Source organism: Varanus komodoensis, unplaced genomic scaffold, assembly GCF_004798865.1.
Source record: "Varanus komodoensis strain SLA01 unplaced genomic scaffold, ASM479886v1 scaffold11, whole genome shotgun sequence".
In the NCBI taxonomy this organism is placed as follows: domain Eukaryota; kingdom Metazoa; phylum Chordata; class Lepidosauria; order Squamata; family Varanidae; genus Varanus; species Varanus komodoensis.
The window spans coordinates 29,996,172-30,013,657 of record NW_025335317.1 but is presented as its reverse complement, the minus strand read 5'-3'; the positions used below and the strand labels follow the sequence as shown (position 1 = coordinate 30,013,657).

Here is a 17,486-nt window from a genome sequence, read left to right as displayed (position 1 = left end):
TTCATATGTGGTGCATAAGGCTCTCCAGACTTTGAGTTCAGTACTTGCCCCGTGGGCAGCCACACTCTGCAAGAGGCTGTGCCACACCTTATGTGATCATAATTCCAAGTCCAGTGATTTGGTGAACATGATGGGCATCTAGGGTATTGTGCTGAGGTTATTTACAATCCTCTCAAGTGCAAGCATGTACAGGACCCACATTCTTAGCTAGTTTCCTTCCTTGGCTCATTCCTCACATTCTCTTGTCTTCCTCAGCATAGCCAGGGTATCAGAGGAGAACTTGTTATTCAGCTCTTCATTTCAAAAACTATTTTTTTCAACCCAACTGTACTTACAACCCAGAACCTAAGTAACAGCCTAGCCAGCAACTTGTTCTGCTCATCATTGCCTTGACTCCAAGAATTTGGCTACTTCTAGATAACTTGGTATCCAAAAATGTCTAGACAGCCAGGGTAGCTTCCTCATTTTGAATTTCTGGCCAAATGCCTGCATTACAGAGGATGGCCTATGCATTTCCAAGTATCTGTAGCAAACCAGAAAATGAAATCCTTTGTATCCATTTTACACTGGAACACAGTATATATGCCAACTTTGGCTCTATTCCCTTCTCTTTCTCCTGAAATTTCTCTGGATTTATCCATTATGGTGGCCCATTCTTCTGTCAATGCTTGCATTGCCCTTTATACAGCCTCCCAAACTGTGCCTGTTTCCAGAGCACTCTGCCCATTCCTTACTTTCCAAACCCTGATTACCAACTTATTTCTTTCTCTATCATTATCCCTTGTGACCAGGAATAGTGTGCAGTTCAAATGCTCAGGGTTGATATCTTATGCAGGCACTCTTCTGTAAGATGCTCCTGTAGAATAAAACTTTTATTCATCAACATTAGGCATGGGAGAATGAGTGATGCTCAAGCTCAACAAAGTTCCCCTTTTTCTACCTCATTGGTCAGCTCACCTCATTTTTGCTCCCAGCACAAGCATCTTTTCTATTTTACCTTTTTCTCTTTTCCCTGAACAAGAAAATGGCATGATTGCAAACAGGAACAAAATTCCCTAATAAATTTTGTTCTTAAGCTATTTTTCCCTGTTTGAAAAAGTTATTTCCCCTATTTTGTTGGAGTATTGTCTAATTATTGTTGTTGCATTTTATACCTTCCAATAGCTGAAGCTCTCTGAGCAATTCACAACAATTAAAACCATGAGATAGAACACAATAAAATGTAAATAAAAATAAAATGTAATAAAAAGCTTCAGACTACAGTATAAAATAAAAATCAAATAAAACCTATTAACAGTGCAAACATTTAAAATATAGTAAAATTTATAAAGAGAAACTAAAATATTAAACTGCTTGGGATAATTAGAAGGTCTTCACCCACTTCCAAAAATATTGTAACATACAGCCTCTTGGAAACATATTTTGCAGGGTGTCACAGCAAGTGAGGGCCTCTTCTTAGGAGCCATTAAAACACACTTGATCTTCTGGAAATTCCCTGAAAAAGATTATTGAATATGTTAGGGGCTGGGCTGGTATATATAAGATCATTTTTGTAACATGAACCAATGCTGTTTAGAGCTTTGAATACCAACATTTGAATTGGGCCCAGAAATGAACTGGCAGCCTGTACAGATGGAAAAAGTACTGGCATAATAAGATCATGTTGGCCAGTCTCCACTAACAGCCTCACTGCTTTACAGTGCACATCCTGCTGTGTACACAGCACACTTTTGGATAAAAATAATTATTTTTGCATTTACATGTTACACATGAAAATTCATGCATGTGTGAACAAGGTTATTCCATAATGCCAGTCAAGTTAGTGATGCTTAAATCCAATTAAAATCAACAAGGTTTAGAGAGCATTCTTATGGAAGTACATTCCATTGTATCTAAAAGTGTGTATTTTCTAATAAGTAAGGCTGTATCCCATACATTTTACAACAGTGCACACCTGTATCTGTCTAATCATAAGTAAATCTCTTTGGGTTCATTAGCACTGCTTCTAGGTCTGTTGATACAGAATTGCAACCTAACTTTCTGGCGATTAGGGTAAACATATTAACACATGTATTTGTTTCTTGCAGTTTAAAAAAATACTTCCCTCAAATATATGCACATTAGGAAATTGAAAGTCCTTTTGAAATATCCGTCTTTTGCATAATTAGTTTTTGAATTGTTGTAATGATATTGTTTGAAATGAAATAAATATCTTGAGTACATCCCTAAATGAAATTCAGTGCAGTATGATGGTTAGAGTGTTGAGCTGGAGACACAGGAGATCCAGGTTCTACCTCCCACTAAGCCGTGAAGCCCACTGGGTGACTTTGGACCAGTCATTCACAGATCAACCAATCCTACCTCACAAGGGTGTTGTTATGAATATAAAATGAAGTGTAAGAAGACTGTGTTAACCACCTTGGCAACATTAATACATGGAAAACAAAATTCTTATCCTGTGTATCTTTCAGAGCTGCCAAATACAAGGAACTGGAAAACCGCATTAAGCAGCACACAGAAATGCTGAAAGAAAGAAGAAAAGGGTTAACAGAAATGACACACCTAGAAGCTATGGAGGAAGCACATCAAGACTTTGAAACTGTGGGTTACATTTATTCCTTTTGAAATATAGGGTTGGTTAAGATGTAATATTCCTGGAAGTCTAAATCATGGTTTGAGGTCTGCATCCATGCCTCACAGTGAAAGTTGTTGCTGTTGTTCAGTCACAAAGTCACAAAGCCTGACCCATTACAATACCATGGATAACATTCCTTCGGGCTCTTCTGTACTCCACCATCCCTCAGAGTCCACCCAAGCCCACACCCACTGCCCCAGTGACTCCATCTAGCCACCTCATCCTCTGCCATCCCCTTCTCCTTTTGCCATCAATTGTTCCCAGCATCAGGGTCTCCTCCAGTGACTTGTTTCTTCTCATTAGATGCCCAAAGTATTTGAGTTTCATCTTCAATATCTGGCCTTCTAAAGAGCAGTCAGGATTGATTTCCTTTAAGATTGACTGGTTTGATCTTGCAGTCCAAGGGACTCTCAGGAGTCTTCTCCAGCACCACAAATGAGAGGCCTCAATTATTCTTTTTTTGTCCCTTTTTATTTTAAATAAATTTTTAATGTTTTTAATACAAACATCTGAGATACAAGCATATGCCATTCACAATATTAGTAATATAAACATATGAAACCCAACTAATAACAATTAACACTGTGCACCCACCACCCAGGAGACCAAAAATACCTCCATTTCATTTCATATAGTATAACAATTAACAGTATATACTATACTTCAGTTATACCCATATTCCCTCCTGAAATTCATATATTCTTGATTAGGCTTAAAACCTTTACCTTCCAACAATACTGCTTTTACAAAGTCTTCCCATATTTCATTATATTGATTTGCTTTTATTATCCCTTTTTAATTTTTATTTCAATTGGTAATTTATCATTAACTAACTTATTTCATATTTCATTATACCATTCATTCCTTTGCATAACCCAATTCTGTTTCCAATATTTAACTATCACTAACCTGGCTGCCATTATTAAGTTTAAAATCAATTCTTTAACTTCATTTATATCTTGTTTTTCAATCAACAGCAATAATGCAATTCTTGGTGAGATTTCTAAATTTACATCTAGAATTTGTCTAATTTCATTAAACACCATAATTCAAGTCTTTTGTAGATTATCACAATCCCACCACATATAAGTTCCAATCTCTTTCCCACATCTCCAACATATATTGGAATATTTATCATCAATTTGGTTTCACTTAACTGGTGTTAAATACCATCTCCATATCACTTTATACCCATGTTCTTTAATTATAACCAATATATTCTTATATACCCTTTTATTCCAAATCTTTCAATCTTTGTCTTTTATTTCACCTGCATCCATTTCCCAAATTGATTTGAAAGCCTTTTGTTTGATCCCCTAGTTCTATTAATATTTTAGCAATTCCTTTACCTGTATATTCTTCCTTAATCTCACATTCTTTCACAATTGTTTCAAATTTTGTTAATTGTCTTTCTGCCCCTTTAAATTTTTCCTCCATCTTTATCCATTTTTCTAGTTGTATTAAATTTAACCAATTTAATTTGACCTCTGCCAATACACTCCTCAGTTGTGTTATATTTTTTTCTTATTTTTCCAATCTTCCCATTTATATATTTGATTATTTTTTAGTTTATTAATCCAATCCTTTGATTCTATTTTTTGGAATTTCTCCATTTCGACCACTGGTGTTAACCGAGAAATTCCAAGCATTAACTGCTGTCTCCATTTTTCCTGTACTTCCATTGTATTTCTTAAAAAGGGATTTTGAATTTTCTTAATAAACTTTTTTATATCCTTCTTAAAGCAGCATGTTTCTAAATAATTACCTGTTTCCCTTAATTCTTTTAATTCAATATTACTCCATATTAGTTCTTTACTTTGGGAACTATCTTTAATTAATTTGCAACCCAATACTTTTTAACATCTGGAATTCCCAACTCTTCCTTTTTTGTGATTCATACCATAATACTTTACTTATTCTTGCTCTCTTCCCTTCATTACAATATGTCTCCAATAACTTCTGAATTTCCTTTAATTCTTGATCATGAAACTTGATTGGAATCATCCAAAACAAAAATTTAATCCTTGGCAGAATTTTCATTTTTATTACTGCTATTCTTCCAAACCATGATAACTTTAACTTTTCCTATTTTATCTGTTATATCCTTCTTTAACTTTTCATAATTTTCTTTAGTTCTTGATTATTTTTTTGGAATATCAATTCCTAAGTATCTAATACTATCTACTATTTCTAATTTATACTTTTCTTTTGATATATCCAGTTCTTCACTATTATGATTATATACCATCATTTCTGATTGTTCCCAATTTACTTGCAACCCACTGTATTTTCCAAATACCTTTAAATGTGAATATATTCTCTCTATAGTGTTTTTTGGATCTTGAAATGTTAACAATATATCATCTGCAAATAAATTAATTTTAATTTTCTGACATACTCCAATTCCTTCTATCTGTATGGAGTGATCACTCCCATCAAGAGCTCCCCTAATCTGCACCTCATCTATCAGCTCCTCCCCACTGGTCAAAACCAAGTCAAGGATCTCTCCCCCTCCCATCAGCTCTTGGACCCTCTGCATGAAAAACCCTCCCTTTATAGCATCTAGGAAGTGACATGAAATCTCCCATAATTACTGTGCCCCCCCCCCCGAGATATCCTTTGAATTTGATTTGTCAGGACATCATCCAGGGTCTCAAGTTGACCTGGAGAGTGATAACATACCCCCACTGTCAGATCCCTCCCCCTGTCAAACCCTTTAGTTTCACGCAGACTGCCTCTACCAGATCCCAATCGCATGCTGCATCTGTTTGGCAATGGGTTTGGGGCTCTGCATTTCCAACTATGAAGCCATGATGGGAAGGTATCAGGCCTTCCTGTGGCAGAAGATGGAGGCTCTGGCAGCTTTTCTTCTGGACCAGCAACAGGGACTAGCCAGGGTCTTCCTTGCTGAAGGGATCCTGCTGTCAAAGCAACAAATGCCACAGTGCCATCACATCGACTGTGACTTTAGGGATCTAGTCAGTGCAGTGGCAATTTGTGGACATGCATGGCTTCAGGAAGCCAACCTGCCTCAGGAGAAATGGTCATGTATAGAGTCCATTGCCTTTTGATGGAGAGGGCCTCTTCAATGCTCAGACAATGTCTAGATACTATCCAGAAGACAAGGGTGACTGTGTGATGGATAGGGATAGGAACTCTCCAATCCAGTGCGCATAAGTGGCCATGGGGTCAACCTGTTCCATACCAAGCTCCTCCAGGTAGACAGCAGGCTTATTCTTTCAGCTGCCCTCCATATGGGTGGATGCAGGGCCAGCCATGTAGATGGGATCGTGCTTGAAGCCAACCATCCAAGAAATGCCCTGAAACAGATAAGAGGCAGCGCTGATGGTCAGAGTGAACTGGGCCCTCTGAGAATGCAATGTGTCCATTTGGAGACCATTTGAACCGTTACACTCCCACTGGGAAACTGTCACATCCAACTGGTGGGTTCTTTCCATTGTATGTGATGGCTACAAAATCAGATCTGAGACCCTGCTGCATCTAGGATCAATCTGTATAACTCCTTCCTCTTTGACCTTAATGGAGGAAGTTGCCGCTTTACTAGGAAAAGGGGCAATCCATCCGGTACACCAACCTGAAGCTAAGCACAGTTTCTATTTATGGTGCTTTCCTGTTCCTAAGAGAGATGGCTGTTAGTGGTCAGTATTAGATCTACGAGGAGTAAACTGGTTTATTACACATTAAAAGTTCTGAATGGTTTCCCTTCAGTCCATAATGCCACTATTGAAGGAAGGGGACTGGTTCGCTTCTATCGATTTAAAGGATGCTTATTTCCATATAAGCCTCCATCTCAACAACAGTCATTTCCTCTTTGGTGCATTTCCAAGTTGGCAACGAGGCCTATGAATTTAAAGTTTTACCATCTGGTCTCTCCACAGCACTGAGAGTATTCACTCTCCAGTGTGCATGCATACTTATGATTAAAAGGAATTCATATTTACCCACATCTGAATGATCTGCGCCCAGTAGCAGATACCAAAGAGAACATCAAACAGGCCATTGAAACCACTTGCATCATCCTTAATGAATTGGGGCTATGCATTAACTTGGAAAAATCTATTCTCACCCCTGCACAGAGTATCCTGTATATTGGAGCAGTTCTCGACTCAGTCTTGGTGACTGTACCAACTCAGTCTTCTGAACCCACCCACTGGGTTTGGTACAACCATTTCTATTGTGACAGACTGCTTGCCTCAAATCCATACCTCCTCAGTTTCAGACTCTCCACTACAACTAGAGTCTCCACTAGACCCAACCTCTGTTCCAACAAAACCAAGTTGCCCTCTCAACCTCTCTGATCAATGGGATTACTTTATGACCAGGGAAGCAAATTTGGAAGCAAATTTTAACAGCAGCTCTTCAACCCACTACCAGATGGTCCTATGCTACCAAGTGGGCAAAGTTTGGCAAATATGCAAGGCTCCATTCCTTTGACCTCTGCAACCATCCACAGGATCTTAGAATTTCTACACTCCCTCTACTTATCAGGCCTGAAGTCGACTTCCGTAAAAATATACTTATTGGCAATCTCCTCCTTTCATGGTCCCACTGAGGGGCACTACATTTTTTTTCTATCCACTGTCACAGCAGATTATGAAAGGATTAAGAATCTACACCCTCCCATTTGACCTATGGTCCCTGCTTGGAGCCTCTCTGTTGTATTACATGCATTAACAAAACCACCCTTCAAACCACCTGCAAACATTGATTTGTGACTTGTATCCTAGAAAGTCTCCTTCCTCATCACCATCACCTCAGCCTACCAAAAAAGTGACCTTGTGCACTGCAAGTAGACTCTCCTTATTTAACTTTTCATAAAGTTGTCTTCCATATCGAGCCTTCATTCCTACTTAAAGTTTCGTCCTTTCATATCAACCAAAAGATTGTTCCTCCAGCCTTCTATCCATCACCTTCCACAGACATTGAAAGAGTGCTCCATACCCTTGATGTTCATCGTGCATTAGCATTTTATTGGTCCTGAAATGAATCTGTTTGTAAGACAGATACTCTTTGTGAAGTACGTGGACTGTTCTAAGGGAGATCTGGTCAGACCCCAATGCTTGGCACACTGGATTGTCGAGACTATCAAGCTTGTCAAGTTAGTGTACCAACTGTCATCCTTGAACTTGCCAGACAGACTGAAAGCTCACTCTACCAGAGCTGTCTCCACATTGATGGCTCTCTATCCAGGACTACTATAGAGAATCTTTGCAGAGCAGCAACATGGACAATACTGTCTACATTTGTTTAACACTATAGACAGGACATCAGGGCGAGAAAAGACTGCCTTTGCAGACAGGCTGTATTGTCTTCCATTTTGCACTGATATGTGGACATTCGACCACCTTTGATTGTTACACGTTGATGAGTGAATGTTTATATGTCAATGTCTGAACAGCGGACATGGAAGAATTCCTTGTCTCAAATGTACCAACCTACAAGTTAGTGTAACGACACCTCCTGCCACCATCTAAGGCATGCTTTCCAGTCACCTATATGTGTGATGCACAGAGACCACAACAAAGAAAAGCAGTTTGCATACCTGTAACTGCCATTCTTCAAGTGGTCATCTGTGCAGTCACACAGCCCACTCACCAGCCCCACGTTGGTGTCAGTGGACATACATATGTACAATATAGTTGTTTATTGACTTTATTAACATTATCATCAGTGCTTTTTTTGTAAAAAAAAAAAAGTGCCGGAACTCACCTCTTGGGGTCACACTTTTACACTAAAAAAGATTTACAATTCACCAACTTTTTTTGAAATAAAGAACTTATTTACCTTTTGCATGTAGCCAGTCACTCTACACACACATAAACATAATGGTCGCCACTAGCAGTAAGCACTCAGCGTGTGACCACATGACCGATCCCAAGCTGAGCAGCGTCCCGAGCCGAGCAGTGCCCTCACAAGCAGCGCGGACACACATGCAGCCCGCAAGCACTATTTTAATGCTTTTTGCCGCTGACCTGCTACGCCTGACAGGGTGATTCATAATCACATTTATTCATTCATTCATTCATTCATTCATTTATTTAGAGAACTTCTATGCCGCTCCATTCGCTGAAGCCTCGGGGCGGCTCACAATCATAAATAAATAACATAATGTAAAACAATATAATTTAACAGTATAATTTAAGTTATGTTATAATTTAAGTTAACATGGAAAAATCTGTCAAAAAAAGGTGCCGGAACGCTGTTCTATGACAAAAAAAGCCCTAATTATTATACATATTACATGACATTAGGAGGGTAAAGAACATTCTTCTAGGGCAAACATTGGTCTCAAGTGGGACTGAGTGGTGCCTGCCTTCTATATAGGGGTGAAGGGGGTGGAGCTCCCACAGAAAGTTCTGAGCTAGGCTAGAGAAATCTTTCCAAACAAGGCACTGCACAGGCACAGCACCCATATGTGTGAATGTACAGATGACCACTCGAGGAACAATAGTTACAGGTATGCAACCTGCCTTTCTGGGTTAGCAGCGAATCACATGTTGCTGTTACATCAGAGTTAGATAAACTGTATTTTATGAGAACTCACCACTTTTAAGCTATGGGTTGCAATTCTGGTTTGTGCATAAAACATCATTTATGCAAAGCAAGCAAAACTTTGATTTGCTTGTAACACAGAAATAAAGGAGAAAACTGAGGTATACAAGGAAGGGATGGAGAAGGGTTTACTGGGTTTAGTCTTGTTCGAGCTAAGCATAGTGATTAATACACACACACAGGTCAGTCTAGTTTCAAGTGCTGCCAAAAATATAGTGCACCCGCACCCTAAAACTTTTTGTGGGTTAATAAGTACTAATGAGTTCACTGATACCTACTTCCTAATAATTGGGCTTAAGAGTAAGCCTAAACCCATTATTATATGCACTGTTACTTGGAAATAAATTATCTTGAACTCAGTGGAACTTACTTCCAAATAGACATTGAAAGAATGGAGCTGCACAAGAAGCAAAAAATTTGCAAAAGCAGCTTCATTGAGCAAACACTCTTTGAAGATGTCTGTTTAACTGAGGTTAACATTTCCATGCCTCTGGCAAAGTAGACTATCCGAAAAATGTTCATGGCGTTACTCATTAAGGTATCACCAGTCAGTCCTGTTTTTGCTTCAAGAGACTAAGAGCACAATACACTCAAATATGTGTCCCATTGAATTCAATGGGGCTTACCACCAGGAAACATAGTTATTCCTCTGGAATTTGTATTGGTAGAAATTTGTATCTAAGCTGTGCAAATCTCCTATTTGAAGATGGCAATTCTAAATCTAGTTTTTTATTTAGAGATTAGTGTGGCAACCATTCGGTTTAGGTATACAGATTCACAAATGCAGTAACAAATGGTTGTTTAAAGCACAAATGAAAATGAAGTTACTTCTTTTAACATTGTCATATAAATGTGATAACATTGGTTGTATTATATTCATATCTTCATATGTCCCACCACAGGCTCAAAATCTTGAGGAGGAGCTAGTCGACATGCGAAAAGACCTTCACAAGGAATACCGTTTTACTGCCTTCACAGGAGATCTATTGCCTCCAGCAGAGAATCCACCACCAACACCTAAACCTCAAAATATATTTTCAACCATGACATTTTAATTATATAAAAGTGCATTTCTCTCTCAGGAGCCACCTGCTTATAAACAGTTTCAGGGATCTGCTTTCATTAAAATGCTTTATTATTTCCTGCATTTCATTCAACATTAGAAACGTACTATCTTTGACACTTTCCAAAAATTTAATACAGGTCTCAAGATCCCGAAGTGCCTTTAGTTGATGTCCAGTGATTCAGTCCTAGGCTTTTTTGATCTTAACAGATTTCCACCCTGCAACTCATTTAGAGATGAAACTTATGGATATGTGTTCTTCAATCCCTGTTAATGTCCCACGGTAGCAGATATCTGTCCCAGAACTGAGATTCTATTATTCTGATGCAATATGTCTTCCCAATGTAAGAAAAACTCATTCATGTATTTTCAAATTAAGTAATGTGATTGCTTATCTTATTGATGAACAAAGTAACAGAGTCACCATATCATCCTCTCTTGATGAAATTATGTTGAGAGGTAATCAGATTGGCATTCAACCTTCTGTAGACCAATGACAAAACATACAAACTGATTTGGATGGTTTAAGCAGAGGCATGTGATTCATCTGGCAGTATCTGTTCTGCTACTTTAGGAAGATGTTTTCCATTTTGTAAATCATCAGAAAGCCATAGCTTTAAGTTTTACTTCAAAATTTCCAATTATAGATCAGTGTGTAATTTTAATTCTTATGTCCTTGTTAGTGCTCTTGAGCTCTTCTCTGATTTTTGGTGTTCAAGGTTTTTGTGATTAGGGAAATGTCAAGGCTGCTAGAAAACTACAAATTGAACTTGAAAAAAAAATGGCTATAAAAAGGGTCTTTATGCATAAGCCCAATGTGGTTTATCACATTTAGTACATAATCCTACATATAATTTAACAGACTACACTGGGAACTGTAAGACTTTTTTCTACTGTCTGAACACTCACAGGATTGTGCCCTTAGGCTAACAATAAGGGGAAACAATAGCAAATACATTTAGCAGGGAAGCATTGTCAAGGTCTGCAGATATGTATTATTCAAAAAACATTTTAGAAATCAGAGAATTTTCATGAAGTTTAAAAGAAACAGTTGGGGGTTAGGGTTAGAAATATAGCATTATTAGATCAAACTAATAGCTCAGTTCAGGTTATGGCTGTACCAGCTGATTTCTCCCTGATCAGATGGTTTTCTTCTCCATTTCTGCATCCTACCTCTAATTAGCATTTAGCTAGGGGCAAAGAAGCACTTCCAGGAGGACTCTTTTTTTGCAAGCTTCTACTGGGGCTATACTTAAAACACTGGCATTTGTGACTGTATCTTCATCCCCTAATGATGAAAGGGAGGAGTGCTGCTCCTTTTATAAAAGGGGAACAACATTCAGCTTTCAAAAGTGGTTAGAAATATGCATTTTAATACATCAAAGCACAAGCATGCAGCTTCCCAAGAATGAAGGGTAGGGCAAATGGCTGCAGGGGAGAAAGGAGGGAGGGATATATTTCACATAGCAAGTCTTTCCAAAAGGCACAATTAAGATGGGAGTGGGCTTGTGATGTGCCTCCTGCTAATGCCACAGATAATATCCTATGATTTTCCATGACACCAGGAAAGCAACATTTCATGTTCTAAAATACGTGCAACAGTCACAAGAACAGGGATCATTCTTTACTACAACTTCAGACAGAGGTATGTCTGGCATTCATTCTCTATACTAGTTGAGACAGCATTATTTTGCTTATTTCACATGTTTGGCTTCTTCAGTCCTTGTACTGCTTTTCTGATGTGAGTATGGGTATACATGCATGCACACTATATGAAAAGTAGAAAGGGACCTTGGGGCATGCATGCACAAATGCACATACCATACTAGTGCCATACCAGCTCAGTAGATAATGTATAACACATTTTTCAATGGAAGCACAACAAAGCAGAGCAGTAATGAACTTGTTGCTCTATCCAGTGATGCATTAGCAAATGCTGGGATCACAACAGAGTAAATTTAAAACAACTGAACAAAGCATTATCCTCACCAGGTTTTGTTGTTGCAGTGCATAGTTTGTGAACTTCTCACTTCTGTCCTTGGTAAAAGAAAGTGGACAGAACGCAACCTACATTAAGCTTACCATCTAAATCTTTCTCCAAGTGCCATCTCTGAAGGATGGTGGTAACCCGATTATGGAATGATATCTTAGTTGAGGCCCCCTGGCTCCTTTCAGTGCCAGGTTAGGCCTACACTATATGCAGAGGCACTCAGTGGCACTTTAAATTACATGAGGGTGGCTTAGGTTAGGGTAGAAAAACATAGAAAATGTCCTTGGATTTATGAATGAATAAGCCTGCCCATCTGAGCACTTAGGCTATGGTAGCTGTAACGGTGAGGCAGACTGCCCTCCACAAAACACTGCCGAAAGTCCCCACCCTCCAGCAGCTCCCAAATTTAAAGGGATTAAAACCCGGCCCTTGACAAAGAAGTGGCACTGGACTAGCACATGCTGACCCAAGACTTGGGGGGAAAGTGTCTTTATTAGATTACAATACAAACATATACACAAGGGCAAAATACAAATAATTTCAGCTACTCAAGAGTAGGGAAAGGGGAAAAGGGATGAGGTAGGCAAAACAATACAGCTTCCAGAGGTTTATCCTGCTAAGGGTCGTTTGACCGTCCCAGACTCTAAGACAAAAAAGACTAAGCTAAAAAAACCTAACAACCTGTCACGTTGCACCAACTGGTCTCCTCAGAGTCACTGTCTCGCTCAGCAGTTGGGCCACCTCTGTTTCTCTTTCCCATGTGAGGCGCAACAGCCTGCCTGTCAGCAGGCTTTTTATTCCCTCCCAAATCTGCAAAACCCTTTGATCCCCAGGGATCATGGAAAACTTCCAGCCTTTGCCCCTCTCCAATGCCAGGCCTCCCCCATGATGAAGAGGGCATTATTTTTTGGTGTCATTTCTAGCAGGTGTTGTAGGTCTTCATAGAACCGGTGAACTTCAGCCTCTTTGGCATTGGTGGTTAGGACATAGAGTTGGACTACTGTGATGTTGAATGGTTTGCCTAGGATTCAAACTGAGATCATTCTGTCATTTTAGAGATTCTATCCCAGCACTGTTTTTCCTACTTTTTGATTGACTATGCTCAGATGTGGAATAGTTAATTTATTTTATTTAGGATTTGAAATAATGTTGTAAGCCGTCCAGAGATGACTGTGATGGACAGCCTACAAATTTTCTAAATAAATAAGTAAAAATATGATGGCTACTCCAATTCTCCTGAAGCATTCTTGTCCACAGTAGTATATATGATGGTCATCTAAATTAAATTCACCCATTCCTGTCCATTTTAGTTCACTGATTCCCAAGATGTCCATGTTCAGTCTTGTCATTTCTTGTTTGACCACATCCAGCTTACCTTGACTCATAGATCTTACGTTCCAGGTTCCTATGCAGTATTGTTCTTTACAGCATCAAACTTTCCTTTTACCAACAGATACATCCACACCTGAGTGTCCTTTCAGCTTTGACCCAGTTGCTATGCACTTTCTGGCACTAGTACTCTGCTCTTCCCCAATAGCACATTGGATACCTTCCGACCTGAGGGGCTCATCTTCTGGCGTCGTATCTTGTAGTCTTTTAGTACTGTTCATCGGACTTCATGGCAAGGATACTGGAATGGGTTGCCATTTCCTTCTCCAGTGGATCACCTTTTGTCAAAGCTCTCTATGGCCAGTCCGTCTTGGGTGCCCCTGCACCTCATAGTTCATAGCTTCATTGTGCTACACAAGCCACTTTGCCACGGTGAGATAGTGATCCATGAATGAGCATTTAGATTATAATGTATCTTAAACAGAAAACTATCTTTAAACAGATTTTTCCTCAAAAAGCATTTTATTTTTAAAAATTCATTTAAATTTTAAAAATACAATTTTTGATTTCAAAATAATCACTGATTTTATCCACCCTGCTTTGCATGCCTGAACAACTGAGAATATTATTTTTATATGGGGTCTTCCACTATAGACGTTTTCATTTGCAGCCTGAAACAATACAATGCAGATATCATTTTACAGTCACATTGAGAAATTGGCCCATATTGAGCACATGAAAGGTGTGGTGGGTGTTAAAGGATATGCACAGCACTACTGATGCCTTCAATATAGATGAATAGCATAGAAAATATTATTATTGCTACATTGCTTTTATACCCCTCCTTTCTTCCCCTTGCAAGGAATCATAGTAGAGTTGGAAGGGGCCATGAAGGCCATCGAGTCCACCCGCTGCTGTTGCAGGACACCAAGTTACACCATCCCACTCAGATGGCTGTCTAGTTTCTCTTCGAATGTCTTTAGTGTGAGCCCACCACTTCTCTGGGCAGCTGGTTCCACTGTCGTATTGCTCTGACCATGAGGAAGCTTTTTCTGATGTCCAGACTGAATCTGGGTTGCCACAACTTGAATTGATTATTCCATGTCCTACATTCTGCCACCAGCAAGAAGAGATCTTGATCTTCCTCTTTGTGACAGCCTTTGAGGTACTTATACAGAGATATCACGTCCCCCCTTAGTCTTCCCTTCTCAAGGCTCAAGGAACCCAAGGTGGCTTTACAAAGCTCTCCTTCTAGCCATTTTATCCTCAGAACAACCATCCTGTGAGGTAGGTTAGGCTGAGAGTCTGTGTCTGGCCAAAGACACCCAGTGAGCTCCATGGCTGAGATCCTGGTATTGCCAGTTCTTCAGTCTAACATTCGAACCACAACACCACACTTGGCTTTCAATATGAATAGCAGATGTAACACGTTAATTCGGAATTTGTCCTCCAACAATACAACTCTAGAGTGAGGCAACGTGGTGGTAGGCTGAAATTCAGGAGAACCAAGTTCTAGTCCTTACTTCGCTTGGAGTCTCACTGATGAATTTGAGCCAGTCACTGAAACTTAGCCTGACCAACATCACATGATAGTTATAAGATAAAAATCAGGAGAAGGAGCTTATACACTATTTTGAGGCCTTTAGAGGAAAAACAGGATATAAATTTAACAAATAAATAACAAATTCTATTTTATTCTGAGAATGTTAGTTTTCCATATAATGTCCCCTCCCCCCCCCCCCCACACACACACACAGAGAGATGTCACAATATTAACTACAGAAAATTAAATTTGGCATGTTATTAGTTTTGCTGGTGGTATGACTTTTAGTGGTATCTTAGTTTTACAGTCACATTTCCAATCAGTTGCCTGTTTGTTTCATCCCTCAAATAATCAATCTTACTAAATTGTGATGTAATGTTTTGGGTACGAAGAGTTATTTACAGCGGTAATTATTAACCAACTATTCTCATTCTCACCTTCAAAATCCTTTTCCTGTATTTTTATTTCATTTAGTAAATTACATTGGACTATGAGTATGAATATAAGAAATGGTAGCTGCAGACCAAATACTTTGGAGGTCACTTGTAGCCCAACATGTTTCTTACAGGACGTAAAGAAGAAGATATGTATACACTCCAATAACGTATGATAATAAATACACTGAGCTTGTTTTGAAAATGAATGTTAAGAAAATTGTGAATTTATTTATATCCCACTTTTTTTTCTTCTTTTTTGGCTCTGGTCTCTTGGCAGAGCAGCAGAGCAGCAGAGGCAGAGGCTGGGAAAGAGCACTGAGTGGCCAGGGCACTGGTGAAGACAAGGTAGGAGCTGGGCAGGGGAGCAGAGGGCCAGGAGCAGCAAAGAGGAAGGGGGTGGGGCCAGAGGGGCTAGAGGGGCCAGGAGGAAGCGGACAGGCGGGGCCACCGGCCTGAGGGACTGATAAGGCCGCACTCAGCCACTGCAAGCCCTTTTGGCTCTGGCCTCTTGGCAGAGCAGCAGAGCAGCAGAGGCACAGGCTGGGAGAGGGCGCTGAGTAGCCAGAGGACTGGCAAAGGCAAGGTAGGAGCTGGGCAGGGGAGCAGAGGAGAGGAATGGGGCGGGGCCAGAGAGGCTAGAGGGGCCAGGAGGAAGCAGAGGGGTGGGGCGTCGTCCCTTGCCTGCGTCCCTTGGCTGCGGCCCGGGCTGTCTGGAGACTCCCTTCCCTGCGACACAGAGGTGTGATTGTTTGTTTCTTTTGTTTGTGCTGTGCTTTGTTTTTCTTCCAATTTAAATTTAAGTTTATTTTATCCTTGTGCGTGTGTGCGAGTGGGTTTTCGTCTGGGAGAACTGGGCGAGTGAGAGGAACTGCAGGACAAACAAGGCAGGGGACCAAGGTAAGGTCTCGGAAGGGATACCAATGGCAGACCAGGAGATGGCCTTGGCGGGTCATGGGGGTTGCTGTTTGCTACGACAGCTGAGACATGTTCGCCCTTCTCCCCCAGGAGAGGCAGGGATACACTTGCCCTTGGTGCAAGATGGTGACCCTGCTAGAAGAGGAGGTGAGGTGCCTGAGGGCCGAGAGAGCTCTCCAGGCCCCCCCCGGAGCAGCCCCCCTCTGGACAGAGGGTTGAGGGAGAGACCACGGGAGGAGCAGCTGTGGAAACAAAGAGGCATGTCACCCACAGGAGGAGGAGGCCAGCAGGGCCTCCTCCTTCTCCTGGCACCAATCTGGAGCTGGGAAACAGGTTCTCTCCACTTGGGGAGGCTGAGGCTGATGAGGCCTCGGGGGACCAGCAGGACCCCCAGCCTGGGACATCAGGCGGCAAGGGGGCCGCTGCAGGACAGGCGAGGGCCAGGGCACGGCCGCCCACCAGCACCGGAAAGGTACGGCGGCGGGTGATTGTTGTTGGGGAATCCCTGCTGAGGGGCACTGAGCCAGCGGTGTGCTGCCTCAACCTGGAGACAAGGGAGGTTTGCTGCCTGCCGGGCGCACGCATCCGGCATATGATGGACAGAGTGGAGTGTCTTGTTCGCTCCGGTGGTCACCAGCCGCTCCTGGTGATCCATGTGGGCACAAACGATGTGGCCAGGCAGGGTGTGGTTGGGACCACCAGGGACTTTGAGGCCTTGGGGAAGAAACTCAGGGAGCTGAAGGCCCAAGTGGCCTTCTCGTCAATCTTACCTGTCCGGGGATTTGGGCCAGGAAGGGACAGGAGGGCCTCCGAGGTGAACAACTGGCTTAGGGTGTGGTGCCAAAAGGAACGCTTCAGGTTCCTCGACCACGGTACTCATTTTCTTGCCAATAGACTTCTGGCAAAGGACAGGTTACACCTCACGAGGATGGGGAAAAGGCCCTTTGGAGATGCTCTAGCGAGCTTCATCCGGAAGACTTTAAACTGAGCTGGGGGGGGGG

The 17,486-nt window shown here is 41.0% G+C and overlaps 1 protein-coding gene across 1 annotated transcript in view; it reads left to right on the top strand.

The window, feature by feature from the left end:
- LRRC27 (leucine rich repeat containing 27) overlaps window positions 1-10,263 on the top strand; it is a 50,420-nt gene extending 40,157 nt beyond the window's left edge. The window contains exons 10-11 of the mRNA XM_044420721.1: window positions 2,472-2,601; window positions 10,111-10,263. Of these exons, the coding sequence (XP_044276656.1) occupies window positions 2,472-2,601; window positions 10,111-10,263 (283 nt within the window). The remainder of the gene's footprint in view (window positions 1-2,471; window positions 2,602-10,110) is intronic.
- The last annotated feature ends 7,223 nt before the right edge of the window (window positions 10,264-17,486 follow it).